Below are 19,049 nucleotides of genomic sequence, written 5' to 3' on the forward strand. Positions count from 1 at the left end.
CTCTGCACCACGGCTGAATTTCGGGGACGTCTTTGAATACTGTGTTTGTGGCCCACTAATACCTATATTAAAGCATCATAAAATAGAATGGCATGGGATCTTTAACACACAAGTTGCATCTCTTTGATTATACTTTATTTCCAGGGGTGTAATTCCCCTGGTGGCGTTGTCGGTCCTCCCTCCCCCCTAGACTTTATCCCATCCTCATCCCCCCCACTCGCTACACATGCATCAAGAATCGTTTTAAGCCAATGACAAGTCGATTGGAGAACTTTAGAGGTGCAAAAGCACAGATTGTATTACCTTTGGAAACAGCTGTTTCCCCCATTTTAGTCTTTTTTTTTTTATCGCATATCTTCTTATGTTACTGTACAGACGAGTGGTAGGCTAGGCCTATATTGTGTTTTCTACTGTAGCCTAAGTCTTTTATTTACTTGTAGGCTATAAATAAGAGCGTTTTATATATCTTTTATTCATTTAGTTACTTGTCTCTTTCAGCCGCTGCAAGACAGTACGATAAAAAAAATTCTCATTTGGACTTCTCCAATACTGTAAAACGGTGGCTACGGTACGCTCCTGAGTGGGTGGGAGGGGTGAAGAGGACACCTACCTCACCGGTGGAAATATGAATTTGAAAAGGCAGAGTGTTTTATGGTCTCACTGTCTAAATAAAGTTTAAATTAATGAATGAAAGTGTGATTGGTCTTATTTGATTTGATTGTTGCCATTCGTGTGGCCGAGAACCGTGAATAAAATGAATAAATATCATCTTTTTTTTTTTGTGACAAATGAGTTTGAAAAAAACATGCTTACCAACTTTCAGGTTTCCCTGCCTTTCGTTTCAGTCATCTTCGCCTCAAATAAAGCAGCTGACAAATGTTTAAATGATGGTTGAATCAGTAACATTGTTTCAATATTAAATAAACCTAAATGGGAGGCTTACCATTGTTTAGATTATGGTTGAATGATGGTTGAATCAGTAACACTGTTTCAATATTAAATCAACTAAAAATCAACCTTATTAACAGTGTTTAGATTATGGTTGAATGATGGTTGAATCTCCGTCAGTTATGGTTAAATCTCAATGAATCCGACGTTGTTTCGATGTCGGACGTAACGAGCGCTTTCAACATCGAAACAATGTCGGGTTTCAACGTCTTTTGATTTAAAAAAATCAAAACGTAATGAAAAGGCGATAAATAACACATAAAATAAAATCCTGAACCTGATCATATTTCAACGTTGATTCAACGTAATTTTGCTATCTGGGATAATACAGAAAACGGATCAATCCGTGTATGGTTCGTTCTTTGAATATTCAGATTTAAAACAAAATCATAAAAACCAAATAACAGTCGTTCTTTGGTTTTTCTGATTTGGTTTTGAAACGGAAAAAGGGCAAAAGGAATAAACAAATAAACGGCATTTCATTTGTGTTGGTGTTTTGTTTGTTGGTTTTTTAAACCCGAAACAGAAAAACAAAAATAGATACATTTGTAGGCTACACCAGAAGGCAGAACGCAGCGAGCGAAGAAAAAAGAGCCTACCACCTAAACCAGCAATAGACTGTCCAATTATATGCAGCCTTAGCTATGGCCGCACTTGAACCATATGGGGATTTTATTCGTGAACTATTTGACAATGGAAAGACACACGACGAGATCAGTACCGCTCTAAAGCAATCTGGTGCACCGAAGTGCTCCGTTATGACGGTGAGGAGGTTCTGTGTGGAGCACAACCTTCGAAGAAGAAATCTAGTTTCTTTCTTCTTCTATGTAGCCTATTGTACAATATGTAGGCTACTTGTTATTTAGATGTATTTTAATGTTTTATAACCAGCTAGGTTTCTTAGTAAACAGCCACCTGGAATATCATGGCGATCTTCTCCACGGTCATATCGTCCACTCGCAGACTAATGCCGCTTTTCCACCACACATGTAGCTCGACTCGACTCGACTAGACACGACTCGACATGGCAGCAGCAGGGGTCGTTTTCCACCGCAAATAGTACCTCCTGGACGTGGGCGGGGTCGGCTGTGCGAAAGGGCCGTGACTTATTTTTGTACGCGACGCAAACAACACCTACGCAACCCACACATGGAGAGAACCCACATAACAACAATGGAGGACATCGATAACCTTACTATTATTAGCTGGCATGTTGAAGAAGTTGAAGAAGTGGAATATGTTGGCTGCGGCGCTGCTATGGCTGTTACCAGCATGGTTGCCATGTCGCTCTCGTGACTTCGTCACACTCTCTGGCCAATCAGTGGCCGGCCGTCTGCCGACGTCACCTTTTAGCATCGGCTCAGCCGCTTGGAACCTAGAGCGAGGCGGTACTAGAAAAAGCAGCCACTTCAGGTACCAGATACCATGTTTTCGCGGTGGAAACGCAAAAAATGCGAGCTGAGTCGAGTCGAGTCGAGTCGTGTCGAGCTGGTACCATGCAGTGGAAAAGCGGCATAAAGGCGGCTGCATGCTTCAGCGTTGGTGTTACGTTGTTGCGCAAAATTTACTCAAAGCAATTCATGCTCCCTTTTAGGTTGCGCGTGTTGCGCGTGTTGCCAAGCAATTTACCGCCAGAACAGTAGGTGGAGTAATATGTGGAGTAAAGTTTTTCGTTGAAGACGACCTCGAGAATGACGTCTTTGTCTGTGGGAGTCGTTGGTTTGTTTATGTGCCAGATCGTGTTCTCCCCATACACAGTGAATGATGGCAACAGACAGAGGAACAGGGGTGATGAAGTTGTTGATCATTGGGGTTGTATAAATGTGCATATCTCTCTACATTTTAAAACGACATAATGTGTTGGCAGCAAAGTTAACTTCACTTCACGTTAATGCTTTTGTATATGAGCCTGCCGGGTCGTCCTTGCCTTCTGGCTTTTAAAAATGGCGGTATGAAAACAGGAAATGTGATACTCCAGACAGGAAGTAGTAACCAGACCAGCAGACCAATCACAGCCTTGCAGGCTGCGCGGCTCGCGTAAAAGCTTACGTAAAAAATGACGCAAGTCTAGAAAAATCGCCCGACGCACGCAAGACGTGAGAAGTCGCGCAAGGGGCGCGCAAGGGCCTCTTGCGCTTGCGCTTACGCTTACGTAACTGAGCATAAATCGGCCTTAAGTCGCCGGCTCCCACGGAAAACAATAAAGCTGGCCATTGTAGAATGCGAGACTCAATGGAAAGTTTGAAACGTCTTCATATGTATTTTTTTAAAACCACGTGCCCTTTTCCCGGCATTCATTGTGGTTTTATCTAAATATCACACAAACAAAACAAGCAACTGGATTATTCAGTATTCCCGTTTTGATTTAAAAAACAGAAAAATGCAGTTTATTTGTTTATTCCTTTTGCCCTTTTCCGTTTCAAAACCAAATCAGAAAAACCAAAAAACGACTCTGTTATTTGGTTTTTCTGATTTTGTTCTAAATCTGAATATTCAAAGAACGAACCATACACGGATTCGGATCGCTAGATAACACTTGTTTTTACTTTATATTTGTATTGTATTTAATTGTTTAATCAAATTTAGCAAGTAAACTGAGTGTTTAAAGCAGGTCAAGGACGAAATAGCACAATACAGATAACGGATCGCTAGATAACACTTGTTTTTACTTTATGTATTGCATTTAATTGTTTAATCGAATTTAGCTAGTAAACTGCGTGGGCATTTACTAACTGGTAAATGTAGGCCTATTTTTATTATTCACGTTATCCCCATAACATTTAGCTATTACTGTTTAGAGAAATACATTGATAATATAAATAAATACGTTTATAATATATGTATATAAAAGTAGATAAAAGTAGATAACTTAAAATAATATCATTGATATAGTGGATTTTTGGACCAAACCTTAGCATTCATTTGAGTAGGGTAAAGTTGAAAATGAAAACAAAACAAGCACAGTATGGGGAAATATATTTATTTAACAAAGTGGCAGATATTTTGTGATCTAAGAATAGGACATCTTTGTAATGAGGCTAGTTTTTATCTCATCTCAGGAGGAGTTCAAATCAATCAACGCTGGGGCATAAATCATTTTCTGAACCTGTCTGTCTGTCTATGTAGAATATATTAACACTGTTTGCACTATTGTCCACTGCATCGTCACTGTATTGTCCACTGCATCGTCGACGCGATCGTCCGTTGCCAGGCAACGGACGACGCGATCATCTGTTGCCAGGCAGGTTTGGAATGGATTACGTATGGATGACGTGCCCGGTACAAATTTGGCAACCGGTACAAACTTGGCAACCGGTACAAATTTGGCGTGACAGCGGCATGGAAATCTACACTTCAGGTAATAGAACAAAACAAAGGCAATTTTGTGTAATTATAATTTAAGAGATATGACACCCTTTTACACTAGCAACCTGCTCTGGTGCTTCTTACCTATGTATTCAGGCTAAAATTACTTGATTGTCTGATGCCTCATCATCCCAGCCAAAGAGTATTGGTATTATTAGTAATGGCTACTTGCCAAATCGAAAAAATAACTACACACAGTGTGTCTTTTTCCAATGTATTTATTATAATTATTACTCGGCTACGTGCCAAAACGAAAATATGACTTCACGGTGTGGCTTGTTACAATTGATATGTTACCAGCATTCGTAGTGTTGATCAGGAGAGAGATAGTCCGCCAAAGACGTTGACGTCGCTTAGCAACCGAAGACGCTGGGGTTGAAAAGCCGGACTACTTGAGGAGTGATACCAAAGGCGTCGTTATAGGCAAAAAGTCCTTTGTTTTCCCTGACAGCGGTCAATTTATATCTAGCATTCCCCGCGAAGTTGTGAAGAGCCCATGCAAGTGAACGGAGCATTCAGAGACTCTGACCAGCTGCAATAGCCATCAGGAACCGATAGACCAAGGACGGCTTTGACAGAAGAGGCGAAGCAGAGGCTGTCTGAAGAGGTCTGCGACACCATCCTGGCTCACACCAAAGCGAGGTTCACTTTCACTGGCCACCTTGTGAATGCTACCTTAGTACAAGGAAATATGTTTGAAAGGTACTGCCATTCATTTCCTGCTGATGCTCTGAATGCCACTGTGGAGGCATATCCCACGCTGAACAAGGCAAAGCTCAAGACGGAACTGTCTCTGATCTATGAGAATCCTGAATCAAGGCTTGCTGTGGTGCACTGGCACTGTACCAGGTTATCATGAGCTACAACCTCCAGGTGACATTCTCTGAGACTGTGAGTTTGTTGAACATTCTCATAACTACTCCTATGACAACAGCTGAAGCTGAGAGATGTTTCTCAACTTTGAAAATAATTAAGACATTCCTGCGAAATTCAATGGGCCAGGAACGTCTGAATGCACTGGCCATTCTCTCCATGGAGAGGGAACTAGTCCTCAACATACGTGATTTCAATGAGAAAGTCATTGACCGCTTTGCTGCACTGAAAGAGAGACTAGCAAAGTTTCAGTACAAGTAATTTAGGCTCTCTCTCTCTGTCTCTCTGTCTCTGTCTCTCCCTCTCTGTCTCTGTCTCTCTCTGTCCCCTTCCCCTGAGGATGGACACTGGGTTACAGCGGCCCTCACAACCCCCCCACCCCCCCTTCCTGTGAGGATGGACACTGGGTTACAGCGGCCCTCACACCCCCACACCACCTCCCCACCCCTTTCCAGTGTATATTGTGTATAGTATAGTTATAGTTGTGCATAGATGCAAACCTATGGTGGCATCATGCCTTCAGTGTGTATATTGTATAGTTCGCTGCAAACCTATGATGCCACCATAGGTTTGCAGAGAACTATACAATATACAAACTGAAGGCATGATGCCTTCAGTGTGTATATTGTATGTAGTTCTCTGCAAACCTATGGTGGTATCATGCCTTCAGTGTGCATATTGTGTATACATGTAGTTCTCTGCAAACCTATGGTGGCATCATGCCTTCAGTGTGTCTTGAACAACCACACATAAAAGGTTGCACATATTATATTGATATTTTATCGTATTTGTCTAAATGCATACTTGACTGTAGATAGATTTATGAGTGAAGTTACCAACACAATAGATTGGCCGTAACACACTCACTCCTTTTAGAATCACATTCTCTCTCTCACTCTCACTGTCCCTCTCTCACAAACACACATACAGATAGAGACAGAGAGAGATTGTTAACTTGTGTACAATTCCCAATTATTATTGACGATTTGCACTTTTATTCTTGCTGAATTCTACAAGGCAAATACATTAAGTTAAAACGTTGTTCCCCGGCTCCATTCGTCTTTGTAAGGAAATGTTCTATTTTGTCTTTATTATTTTGTCAGAATGCACCAGAATGCTTCATTTGTGTGTAAAAATCACAAAAAAATCTTTGGGGGGAGGTTGCCCCCGGACCCCCCTACAGGGGTTTGGTTTACAAGCCTTCAGCCCCCCCTAAAATAGAATTCACCAGCCGCCACTGGTTGCGACAGTTTAAAGGCTTATGAAAACCATCTTTCTAGGAAATGCAGAGGACTACTGTGTGGTGTGCTCCTTTGCTGAAAAAATGCAGATGAGAGCATGTTTGAAATGGTAAAGTATAACATAAAACATGTCCTTTGTATTAATAATTGACACAAAAATGTGTGTGCATATAACCATACAATGTATCGCATGTAAATTGTAATTCTCTTTTAATTGTTTTTTTTTTGGTAGGTGCAGTGTTAATTGTGCAGTCGATGGGCACATTTTGAGTGCCCAATATGGCCATGACAATAGCGCTGTATATGTCTGCATGAAATGCCTCAAAATAAAATTATGATTTCAGAACTTTGGTTGTTTTTATTATTGGATCTTTTGAATAATTATTATTTATGCATATAAACATACAGAATCCCATTCAGAAATATAGACAAGTTTTAACCATACTTTGCTACACTTTTGTTGAAGTTATTAATTTAGACAATTGATTATTGATGTTTTTCTTTAAGTGCTTTTTTCTTACATGACATACATTGCACATACTGTACTCCTGACATTTCCAATATATACGTTATAATACAGCATCAACAATGTACATGGGGTGAGTAATGGCCCCAACTACAGTCTCGTTGTGGAAATACCAGAGATGTCAAAGAACCAACGTGTTATGCACAATTACACCAACAGCAGAACGTTTATCCAAATAACAAAGAAGTGTACAAGACTTGCGTTACAGTGTGCGTCATGGTCAGCCCCTGGTTTTCCCATTCACCTGCCTGCCACCCTGATCTCCCCTAATTAACCCAACCACCTTCACCTGTGCTCCCTCTATATAAATCCTCTCTCTCCACTCAGTCTCTGCCAGATCATCTCTCAATACTCACAGAGCTTTCCCGCGACTCCAGAAATGTTTCTCCAACGCTGATCCTGCCTGTTACCGAACCCTCGCCTTTCGGACCACCCACCTGTTGTCGAGTCCCCGCTGGCCTGTCTGCTCCCCTGTTTCAGACCCCTCGCCTGCCCGACTACCCGCACGCCGACGGTACCCCCAGTCCGCCTGATTGCCTGCCGGTTCCCGAACTCCTGCCTGTCTCCGTTTACTCTGCCTGCCCGACCCTGATCATCTGTGCGACCAATAAAACCTTTGGACTGCCCTGTCACCATTGTCAGTCTGTGCACTTGGGTTCTCCCCCCCCCCCCCCGTTACAGTGTGTGTAATCTCACACACACACACACACACACGGCTCTCGCACGGTCGTAGCTCATTGTCTCTTTGGCGGGCCACATTCTCGGCGGGCAGAGAAAGGAGAGGTAACTTTGCCCCTTATGACGACATATGGGGTCACATTCCAAATCAGCGTGCCTGAGCTTCCATTCTCTCAAAGGCGAGCAGGATATCTAGTGCCCGTTTTCCACTGAACGCAAGTTTTAGTCACTGGGGGACGATAGGCAGGCCAGGGGAAGTGAAATGCTAAATGCATGCTGTCTTTGTATTTTCTGTGTCATGCCAGATTACTAAAATATTTGAATGTCTCATCAATCTGTCTCGTTCTTTAACGGTTCGTTCTCACGCACGCGACCCGGGACCCCCACCTTGGTGGATCTTGATCGATTCTTGAGTGGGGTTGGCCATCTTCACAATAGTGTTAAGCCACTGTTAACCCAAAAAAAATCTAATATGCCCAGCAAAAAGTTTCTATGTTGTGTTGATTGATGACTGACTTGCACGATCGTTTGAGAATGAGAACGAGGGAGGAGCTGAGTCTGACTGACTCAGCTGAAAACCGTGCATTCCATGATTCGATTCACCGCTACCGGAAACGCGACTGAACGAACGAAAGATTCGAAACAATTCTTCTTGGCGAACTGACCGACGATTTTTGTCTAATTAGTTTTTGTTTGATTAGATTTGTATTACTTTTGTAGCATCCTCCGAGGTGAAACCTGTCTTGGTAAATATAATTACTATCTGTAAATTCAAAAGTATTTTCTGCTCAATCTACAAGGATTAACAACTGCTGTTGGAGATCGTTTTCGTAGGTGTGGACATGCCGTTAAGTCTGACAACCGTGTTCTCTTCTGCTCTCTTTAAAATAAGACCTGTTTCTAGATGACTGTTACCTTCAGGTGTTTTTTGCCTATGCTGCTGCTTTGTGCAACCTGCCTGGCCCAAAGCACCCTGCAGGGTAATAATGCCTGTCATTTGTCCTGACAGCTGACAGCCCTGCCTGCTCCCACACATCTCTCTCCTGAACAACGCTCCACACCACTAAACACACTTTGACTTTGATGCACAGAAATAACAAGCTGGCAAGGGTTCAAGACGATTGGAGAGGTCAAAGTACACATAAACCATGGACCTTTGGTTTCACAAACAACAATTGAGATTATCAGGATGCCTTGTTGTTAAATGAGTCCAAATAAAATTAAGTGGCGATTTAGTGGGGCACCCAGAGGCACCTCTCTGCACTGATCACATTATTGGATGAATAGAGATCTTCCATGGGCATCTGTGAAGACATATTACCCTGATACAGTTTCCAGATGAAATAAATCCTTATAGTCAGTGGGTTGTGCCTAACATTTTTTATCTTTCCTGCACTTGCTGCCCTGTCCCCTGACTGCATGACTTGGGCTTTATAGGCGACCGAGTTGAGTATGCATCATTTGTACGGACAATGCATAAAATACACCAGTAAACGACTATCCTCATTTGACTTAATCCAATTAATCTACTTTAATTGACTCAGTGGTCCTGTGAAAGAAGACTACTAAGCTTGGTTTCTTTGCTTCCTCTGCAAGGGACGGCACGTGTACCTGCTGACAAACCCTCCTGGAACACAGAACACAGGCAAATTGTCTTTGACACATTGAATGCATTTATTTTAATTTGTTTTTCAAACTATCCAAGGTTTAAACTCTTTGACAATGAACCAGGAGGAGCCATCAGTGCATACTAGACTTCATTAAGCAATATGTGGTTACATGCATGTTATGTTTCAACATTGTTGTATACACAGTATAGGACAGTAAGAATAACAAATAGAACATTCAACATATCATGTGATGATTGGCATTTTTTCCATTGGCTATGTGTTGACAAACTATATTCCAAACGGAATAACATACAGTCAGAACTTCAGTGTTTCTCCATAATACCACTAGCTTTGCCCTTGGTAGAGCAAGGTTGTATATTTGTAATACACTGATCACGCTGGTAATAATGCAATAATGAATTTTAGGCTAACAGTACATCCCAAAAACTATGGTTGGACAATTTTGAACTCTCCAGCATACAAACATGGTAGCAGAAGCATGCACATACAACAAACTTAACTGTAGAAATATACCATTCATTAGCATGTTGTTACATTCACTTTTAGGCCAGAAGCACTTAAAAAACCTAACCCCCCTCAGCAAACGGTATTCTTGGCCCTACATCTCATACACTTTTGTTTAATTGTAAAAATAAATAGCTTATATCAGCCCCACTACTGACACTGTGGGTTCCCCAGACACAGAACACTAAATGTATTTAAGTTCACCATTGACATGTTTCTTTGTAACACTATAAGACAGACTGAATGAAGAGGTATCAGGGTAGCGTAATATAGAATGTGGATGCAACAGTGGAAGATAATACATCCCCATAAGCAGCTAGAAACTATTCTGGTCTTGCCTGTGCAGAGGGTAACATTGAGAATGTAACAGTTTCAGGCCTGGACATACAGTATATATATATATATATATATATATATATATATATATATATATATATATATATATATATATATATATATATATATATATATATATACATATATATATATATATATATATATATATATACACACACATATATATACATAGTATATGTATTGTTGAAGCAGAGGGAAGGACCTCCTCCATTTACATTAAAGCTTATTTCCCCATATAACAGTCCAATATGTTCCTCTACTAACATTATCTGCCATTCACAAAGAGTAGCGTGCAGAAGGCCTATTGAACCGACTCATTGAGTCATGTGACCTGATGGTTCCTGAGTAGATCCTGGGTTTGAGAATATGAAGATCAAGTTTACCTTGTGTGCTGCTACCATAACACACTGTAACAACCTGCCCTCTTTGAGGATTCCCAGAGGCCAAGACACTTGAAGCGGGACCCCCCCCCCCCCCCCCCCCCCCTTATAACAACTTTGTTGTTGGCCATGCATCCACCTGCCCGCCAGTACACATCATCATATTGACTTAAGTCAATCTATGCCTAAAAAGGGTCACTGCACATTTCTAATGAAGGATTTTAAGAGGGCACAGGTATGAAGAGTGTCATGGCAATGTTTTAGCGTCAGTATTAGGTTACATGCCTAGAGGCAGCTGTCGCCGGGGCCATCCAAACCCTAGCCTCATGCAAATTCTGTGCATTGTCATTCATTCTATCAGCAGTAGGATAAACAGTATCCTGGTTTCTCCAAGCCTTCCTAATTTCTTTCTTTTAAACAGTACTAAGTCAGGATTAATGAGCGTCCAACCAGGACCCCGTTGCTACAAGGTTTAATGAAACCTTCCACTTCATTCACCCACTTTACCTTGAGGCTGACTAGTCCAATCAGGTGAGGCTGACTGGTCCAATCCGGTGAAGCTGACTGGTCCATTCAGGTGAGGCTAAGTGGTCCAATCAGGTATGCCGTATAGAATGCTCTTCAGTCCTCACATGTTAAGACTGTTATGTTAAGAGTGCAATTATATATATATATTTTTTTTTTCTTTGTTTATGTATGGGCGAAAGGATGGACTCTGGTCGAGGTCATTCGAACCCCTGCAATCTATGTGGCATGAGAGCAGCAGTACAGAAGAAGTATATATAGTAGTTTCTTTTCATTTTTTTTGGCTTCATCTTCTTTTTCAGTCTTTTATTTGCAGTATCCTTGTCCTTTTATTGCATCAATATATTCCTGCTTGGTGTTTGGGAACACAACGACTACATTGCTCTGTGTGGCTTTGACCCTTCATGTGAAGTACTTGCAGTTTGTTGAGTCAATAACACAGTGCAGTCTGCACCTTAGACGGCCATACGACCTGCAAACACAAAGAAACACAATGCAAGGTTCAGCATTACAACAACAATACAACACTACATGCTCTTGCATATCTTTGAATGTTTGATTTATTTCTGTTGTAGTACACTCACCCTGGAAGGTATGAATTACATGTCTGGTAGCCAAAGTCTTTTCCATCACACTCCTCAGCCCCCTCATAGCGATAGCCATCCCCACAGAAGGCATGTTTACACTCTGTGTTAAAGTATTGAGAGGTCACCGTTATACCAAAACATTGATAGCATATAGTTTATATATAGCATATATAGCTACTATGGCTCACATAGCAGGGGACACTTACTAACACAGCTGTCTGTGACCACTCTGTTTCCATCGTCACACTCCTCCCCGTTTGGAATCTGCACTATTCCATCGCCACAGTAACCCTCTTCCTCTGGGGCGTTCTCCATGGACTGGAATGGGGTCAGCTGGGACAAAATACTTTTATTTACTATTTTAAAGACTGAAGAATACAAACAATGACGTGTAGGATAAGAAGATGATATCTTAAATAACCGCACAGAAAGAAAATCCACATCAATGTACCTGAATTGGAATCCAGCCATCCACATCTTTGAAATAGAGAGACCTCTGGTCTTTGCGGAATGCAAAAGCATTGTCCGTTTGAAGACGCTCTAGTTCATCTTGACTGCCAACCACAAATATCTGAAGGGCGAAAGCATGTTGATGGCAAGTCAATAAAATGAATTTGACTTCATCTCCTCAACACCTGACAATATCTCACTTAAAGTTTCTGTAGGCCTTCACTGATGCTTTGGGTTACAGCTCTTAGGATATTGACCATTGGACATACGGTGGGTATGTAGAAATTGAAAACTGGGCATTAATCTAAACAACAACAATACCATGGCTTTCTCACCGCTGGCACTCTGGCTTGCTGGCCCCTGGCGCTGTCATCAAAAGGTGAGCTCATGAGAGAGTTGCAACTACATCTCCCAGGAGGCCCTGTAGGGCCGCGCTCTCCTTTCGATCCAACCATATAAAGTCCTTATTAAGTAGATAAAGGAAACAGGTTGTGTAGAAGATCCATTGTTTTTTCTCTCAGATCTCAGATCTCAAGGTGTAGGCGAGTGTTACAGGATCTGGTGAAGCTTTTGTCCCCTCATTAACAGAAATGTTTAATTATACTCTTGTCAATCAAGAAGAGATCAGAATATGCTTGATTTTTGTTAAAAACAAGAAAATGACACAATGTTTACATAACCGTCAGTACACCACATTTTAAAAAATCTGATATGACTCAAGCCTTCAGTTTCAGACTGGAGATTGTGTTGAATCAAGGCTAAATAAAACCCACTTGTGTTGCACCCTTCACTTGACTAATGTGTGCTTCCTTTTGCTGACATTGAGCGCTACTTGTCGGTTCATACTGGCGGTGGAAAAGCCTCTCGCTCAAGGCAAGGAACATTTTGTGCCTAGTCACAAACATAGGCCAAACAAATCATCTTCTGCCTCATCAAACCTAAGAAAAGAGTAAAGGCCCTGGACCCATGTGTTAACAGACCTGTGGCTGGGAGACCAGGGGGGCCGGGCTGGCCAGGGGACCCTTGGGGGCCAGCAGGACCTGAAGGGCCCACCCGCCCAAAGTCACCTTTCACTCCCTGAGGCACCCCAATGGAGAAAACACAACAAAGAGACATATTGAAGAAAATAAACGCTAAAGTTGAGCTGTTACAGAAATCGGTATGATACCAAAACAAAGTTGTCCTTACTTGCTTTCCTCGCTTGCCTGGCCGTCCAGTAGGTCCGCGCTTCCCTGACGTGCCAGGTTCCCCCTTGGGACCCATTTCACCCTGAACACAATGCCACACATTTGATCATATAAAGCTCAATGTTTGAACATGTGATGAGTCAAAGTCAGTGGTTTGTCTGAATGTGCGGCTGACCTTCTGCCCAAGCATCCCTGGGAATCCCATCTTTCCCTGCAGACATAAAACGGAGACGAATACAAGATGAATTACCATGTATAGGAGCATTCTCAATGGTTTATTTTTAGGCTATTAGTATTCTGATACAATGCTATCAGATCTATCTAGATTTGGAATTATATTGTTCTCACCTTATCGCCTTTGCTGCCACTCTCCCCGCGATCACCCCGAGAACCCTTATGGAATAGATTGCAATGTTATTTATACAAATATATATTGTAGATTAAACAAAATACTTTTTTAATCTTTATCTGATACCATCTCATAACGTCCTGTTTGTTTGTGCTGCCTCACTTACCTTTTCTCCTTTATATCCTGGTAAACCCTAAAACCAACATAAAACATAATAATGTGAACCATTGTTATAATAAGGCTGTTACTATTTAGTAAGGAAATAACCAAGGTCACACACTTTGGGCCCCATCGGTCCTCTTGCTCCAGATAAACCCATCAGTCCAGTGTCTCCTTTCTCACCCTGACAAATGGAAAAACAGCAGCAATTGAAAAACACTTTCATTCCTGAAATAATCCAGTAATCCACAAGAAAACTTATAAAAGGGCTATATCCGTTCTAAACCTAGATCATATTGGATACCAATCAAAATGTCTGCATAAAAAGGACTTACTCACTTTGGGCCCATGTGGGCCGGGCCATCCAACGGGTCCAGGCCGCCCCGGAAGGCCTGGCGGACCGGTCCGGCCCTGAGGGCACACAGCTTACATGACACACGCTAACACTACACTATTTTTACATTTCTCTAGATAGTTTTTCATTCATTAACTAGAAAAACTAAACTATTAAATTTAATTTTAAAAGAGAAATAAAACAGACTATATTTATTTATTTGCGCTGGGCAGCTGTTGGTTACTTACAATTATACTATATCTGCTTTGGCTAAAGACAAGGTTTCCATATTATCACAGAATGGTAGTAAGATCTTTAAGAATCTATGATACAAAATATAAATCATTTTCTTAAAGGGAATTCAGCTCTTGAGAAGATTCAGAAATGCTAAATCCTCAAAGAACCTATGTGGTAACCACAACCAAAACATTTCTAATTTAGTCTTTCTTCAATCACAAAAACAAGAAGATTGTGGTGGAAAGACCAACAGCTATTGGATATAATAAAGGGCTACCTCCTTATTATACACATCAGACCTGATTCCAGAAGCATGTGTGGAGACAGAGTGAATTTAACAAGCCCTGTCACTCAGCTCTTTAATTAAATGATGGTCTGTATTTAGAACAAGAGCTGGTGCTTGTGGGAAATTAGATGATTTACGAGGCTAAGCACTAAGCTAGATTGCACTGCAGTGCTACCCAGCATGCTCAGCCAGCCCACCAGTCACCAAGCCTCTCCCCACGGACCTCTTCAATGAACAACAAATGACTGATCACAGCCCTGCTTCTCCTCGGACATTAACTAGGCCAAGAGGCTCTAGTAAAGATGGCTGGATCTCGAGATACTCTCCCTGATAATGAAAACCAAAAGGGCCATCTGTTTCAGTGGAAAGTTATAGGGCTTCTTGGTCTTGTTTTCAGGTCTACTTGTTATTTTGGAGGCTGAGGAAGTTCCGACCATCCTAATGACTGTCAAGGTCTATGTGTACAATACACAGTATGTGCTGTCAAGGTTGGTTTGTCTTTTAAAATGTCCTAATGCGCATAAGGCCTTCATGCGCACATGAATCAGACACGCCTAGAAGCAGGGGCTCATCTAAGAGCAAATCCACTTAAGTAAGGGAAGATGGAAAGTGATGAATGGGCGATCTCACCTTTTGTCCAGGTCTGCCAAGCTCTCCCTGCAAGATTGGAGGTTGGAGAAGAAAGAGAGGCAGTACTTATGCAAATTCAAGTACATCGTTTTCCGACAATTTGGACAATGCTTTATTGCTCAATGCGATTTAATCTTCATACCGTTTATATTATTCGTAATAATTTGTGGAAGACACAGGAGGATAACACTCTCTTTCTGACTTACCATCTCTCCTTTGGATCCTCCTATTCCAGGTAGACCAGACGGCCCCTGATGATGTAATACAGTAGAATATGTATACATTGTAGAGCAATGCTGCATTAGAATTGGTTTATTTGGCACCAAATCCCCCGACAGAAGATTCATTGCCTTTCCCCTGATGCCTGTTCCTTTTATGCACTTTCAATTAGCAGAGAGCTGAGTTGACTGTATTGATTTTAAAGTGCTTTGCATGAGTCCAGGCCACAGTTGTGTTCAGGTATACTGACGCCCTCGTCCCAATGGTAGCGATCAAGATCAGAGAACGAAGCCGAACACGGCTAACACATCTTAACACATCTTAACCGCGTCGTTATGCATCGACAACGCTTGCTTGTCAATGGCTAAAATACCCATTATTCTTGAATTTGTGTTTGGCTTTCAATGCTATTTACGTGACCTGGTATGTGCTTCAGACAAACAAAGTCTTCTGACGGTTTCACAGAATGTGGTGTGGATCAACGGCTGGCCGTGGAAAAAGGCTATTTGTGTCTCACCAAATGCAGAGCGTTAAGGGGTGGCTGTGTTCAGGGGCCTGGAGGAACCCCTGATCTCTGGACTCACATCTCAACAGAGGAACCCAGATCTCTGTACTCACATCTCAACAGCACAGAGGAACCCTGATCTCTGTACTCACATCTCAACAGAACAGAGGAACCCTGATCTCTGTACTCACATCTAAACAGGGGAACCCTGATCTCTGTACTCACATCTAAACAGGGGAACCCTGAACTCTATACTCACATATCAACAGAACAGAGGAACCCTGATCTCTGTACTCACATCTAAACAGGGGAACCCTGAACTCTGTACTCACATCTCAACAGAAGAGAGGAACCCTGATCTCTGTACTCGCATCTAAACAGGCGTACCCAGATCTCTGTACTCACATCTCAACAGAACAGATAAACCCTGATTTCTGTACTCACATCTCAAACAGAGGAACCCAGATCTCTGTACTCACATCTCAACAGAACAGTGGAACCCTGATCTCTGTACTCACATCTCAAACAGAGAAAGATCCAGAACTCATTGTAGGGATGAATTCCCTCAGGAAAATTAGCTTGTTAATAAATAATTATTAAGAACCAATAGGAGAGTTCTTACCTGGGGCCCTGGGGGGCCAGCAGAGCCCGGCGGCCCCAGGACACAGGGGCGTCCCTCCTCCTCCTCTTTGTCTATCTTCCCTCTGTCTCCGTCACCAGATGAGGCGCCTCTCTCCTGGAATAAAGATTAACACTTCATAGTGTATTGTGGAAGAATCATCTTATCAATGTCTGTGTAACACTAAAAGAGATAATTAAATTATATTTTATATCATCCATACCCTCAATATGACCTAAGGATCAAGTTAGGGGGGGGGGGAAACGAGAGAGGTGGGCAGCTTGGCTTGTACCCAAGGACATATCCACAATCAGATTTCCCACAAGGGCAAGTCACATGACCGCCACTCACATGAGCGTGGCGTCTCCAGAGAGACGGGGGCGGGGGAAAGAGGGGCGGTGGGGGGGGACTCATCAGACAGCATGGGGTGAAGCTCCTCTCGGACGACCGGAGACCTGGACAGTGCATAGTACACACAAACACAACGCAAATGTGTTCAGCTAATGCATATGAATTAGTCTATTTGGCTATCATGGTTCACGGTTACGGCATATACCTACACTGCTTTTTCTATAAATTATGCCTCGAGCAAACAAGCAGGTAGATGACTACTCCTTACACTCAAATACCAATGTTAGACTATAGGGAGGATTAAGGAAGTATGTAAATGTATAAAGTAACAGGTGCAAACTATCAGATAAACAGCAGGGTGGTGTGTCTACTGCTGCTGGAGGAACTGTAGACGGCGCGGTTATTTATAGAGGCATGACCAGCGATTTATGGAGCAACAAGAAAATGAAAACACACCCAAGGACAGTCCTCAATAAAATAAACAAATGATAAATGATCGAATCTTGCAGGAATGCATGCATCAATAAACACACACCACACACACATACATAAACATGGATAAAGAGAGACAGAGAAGCAGACGCACACATATTTGCAGGCATGTTGCATTTGTATGAAACAGGCGCGTTTAAAAAGCAGCCTTACCTTCTGGAAGTGCAAGAAGGTCCAAAAATGAGGACCGAGCCAGGACATAACAAAACCAGAGTGGAAGATACAATCCGAGGGTTAGGAAAACCATGCTGCTCAAAAAGAATGGTGTCGCACTTTGGTTATTTAGCCTATCTATTCTAGCCACAGCAAAGGACTTCACTCTCAGGAGACTCTCTTGCTGGCCGCTGTTTCTCCCTCCCTCTTCTCTCTACCGCCTATAGGAAGGGGTCTGCCAGCCAATGCCCATTACATTTTCCCTCTGCATCAGTGTCCTCTAAAATTACGCTTGTCAGCCTGCCAGCTGCCCTGAGTGCCAATATAGGATCATTACTACTGCATAGGGGCAGAGGGGAGTTGAGGGGGGAGGGGGGGCGCTGCTGGTCTCACGTCGGGCCAGCGGTCCGGCTTCACTCGTTTCTTTATACACATGCAGCATGGAATTTGAATAAATGGCTGGACAGAATTAACACAAAACTTCAAAAACGTAATTTATGACCACATATCGTACATAGTGATAAATTATTGTCATAATGTTTAATATTAGTATGATAATCTTTTTCCTGAAACTGCCAATCAGCTCCAAGATATCTAAGGCCCCGTCCACACGAAGCCGAAACGGGCGAAACAGTTCCGATTTCGATCTATCCGGTTTCGGATTTTCTCCGTAAAGAGAGTCAAACGAAACCGGGTAGATCTGTAGAAACGCTGTAGTGCACATGCCAGGGCCCAGTTTCCCGAAAGCATCGTTAGCCTAAGTGGATCTTGAAGTGCGTCGAGCATCGTACAGTTTTCACACCGTTTCCCGAAAGCATCGTTGGTAACGAACGTCGTGAAAACGCTCGTAGCTAACGAGTGCTCCAGTGTACTCGTAGGACGCTAAGAGCATCATTAGCCTACTATAGAGTGAACTCATTATTGCATGAGGATGTCTTCATTCATAAAAAATGCAAACATTCTGGAGTATGCAATAATACAAATTATTATAAAGAGGTCAGAGACTCCGTGCACAGCCCCGCCTTCCCCAGTGAACCAAGAAACCCCGCGCCGTGACGAACGGGGGATTTGACCCCCTCAGTTTAACACAGGAAACTTGAGATAAGAAGGTGAAATCGCCAGGCGTGCCAAGCTGCGACCGAACCGGCTAGCCAGTGTAGAAAGACCTATAGCCAGGATTCGAGTTAGGTGGGAGCCAGTTAGTGTTGGCTCGTTCGTTCGCGAACCGGTTCGAATGACCGAGTCTTTAGGACGTACGAACTGAACGGGTTCGTCTTTCTCATTCGTTCGGTCGTCTCGTTCCTCATTCGATTCACCGGAAAATCGACTGAACGAACGAATGAGTTTCCGGTAGCACTAACTCCACTGAGTCTGACTGACTCAACTGAGAACCGTGCAATGGCGTGCATTCCATGATGCGATTCACCGTTACCGGAAACTAGGCTGAATCGCGAACGACTCC

The 19,049-nt window shown here is 42.5% G+C and overlaps 1 protein-coding gene and 1 long non-coding RNA gene across 2 annotated transcripts; one reads left to right on the forward strand and one right to left on the reverse strand.

The window, feature by feature from the left end:
• The first annotated feature begins 4,246 nt into the window (after window positions 1–4,246).
• LOC115554469 (uncharacterized) lies at window positions 4,247–6,864 on the forward strand. Its single transcript, XR_003978606.1, has 3 exons — window positions 4,247–4,306; window positions 6,468–6,537; window positions 6,661–6,864. It is a non-coding gene; the product is annotated as an uncharacterized LOC115554469 (long non-coding RNA).
• Window positions 6,865–10,251: 3,387 nt separating this feature from the next.
• On the reverse strand, window positions 10,252–17,917 carry colq (collagen-like tail subunit (single strand of homotrimer) of asymmetric acetylcholinesterase). The gene is made up of 17 exons (XM_030371221.1): window positions 17,588–17,917; window positions 16,943–17,046; window positions 16,595–16,708; window positions 15,455–15,499; window positions 15,249–15,275; window positions 14,101–14,172; window positions 13,883–13,945; window positions 13,769–13,795; window positions 13,602–13,646; window positions 13,429–13,464; window positions 13,255–13,335; window positions 13,047–13,143; window positions 12,402–12,529; window positions 12,068–12,187; window positions 11,823–11,949; window positions 11,614–11,716; window positions 10,252–11,501 (listed from the first exon to the last, which is right to left on the reverse strand). Exons 1-17 carry the CDS (start codon window positions 17,679–17,681, stop codon window positions 11,432–11,434), a joined length of 1,353 nt encoding a protein of 450 aa, XP_030227081.1. The 5' UTR covers window positions 17,682–17,917; the 3' UTR covers window positions 10,252–11,431.
• Between the last annotated feature and the right edge of the window lie 1,132 nt (window positions 17,918–19,049).

The sequence above is a fragment of the Gadus morhua genome, chromosome 11, assembly GCF_902167405.1.
Source record: "Gadus morhua chromosome 11, gadMor3.0, whole genome shotgun sequence".
Taxonomy (NCBI): domain Eukaryota; kingdom Metazoa; phylum Chordata; class Actinopteri; order Gadiformes; family Gadidae; genus Gadus; species Gadus morhua.

What these genes read in the sequence shown, in the direction of transcription:
- colq (XM_030371221.1), bottom strand. Translation starts at nt 17,681, where the DNA reads ATGGTTTTCCTAACCCTCGGATTGTATCTTCCACTCTGGTTTTGTTAT. An exon ending in TTGGCAGACCTGGACAAAAG is followed by an intron (nt 14,173 to 15,248) that starts GTGAGATCGCCC and finishes GTGTGCCCTCAG; the next exon opens with GGCCGGACCGGTCCGCCAGG. An exon ending in CCGGCCCACATGGGCCCAAA is followed by an intron (nt 13,946 to 14,100) that starts GTGAGTAAGTCC and finishes TCCATTTGTCAG; the next exon opens with GGTGAGAAAGGAGACACTGG.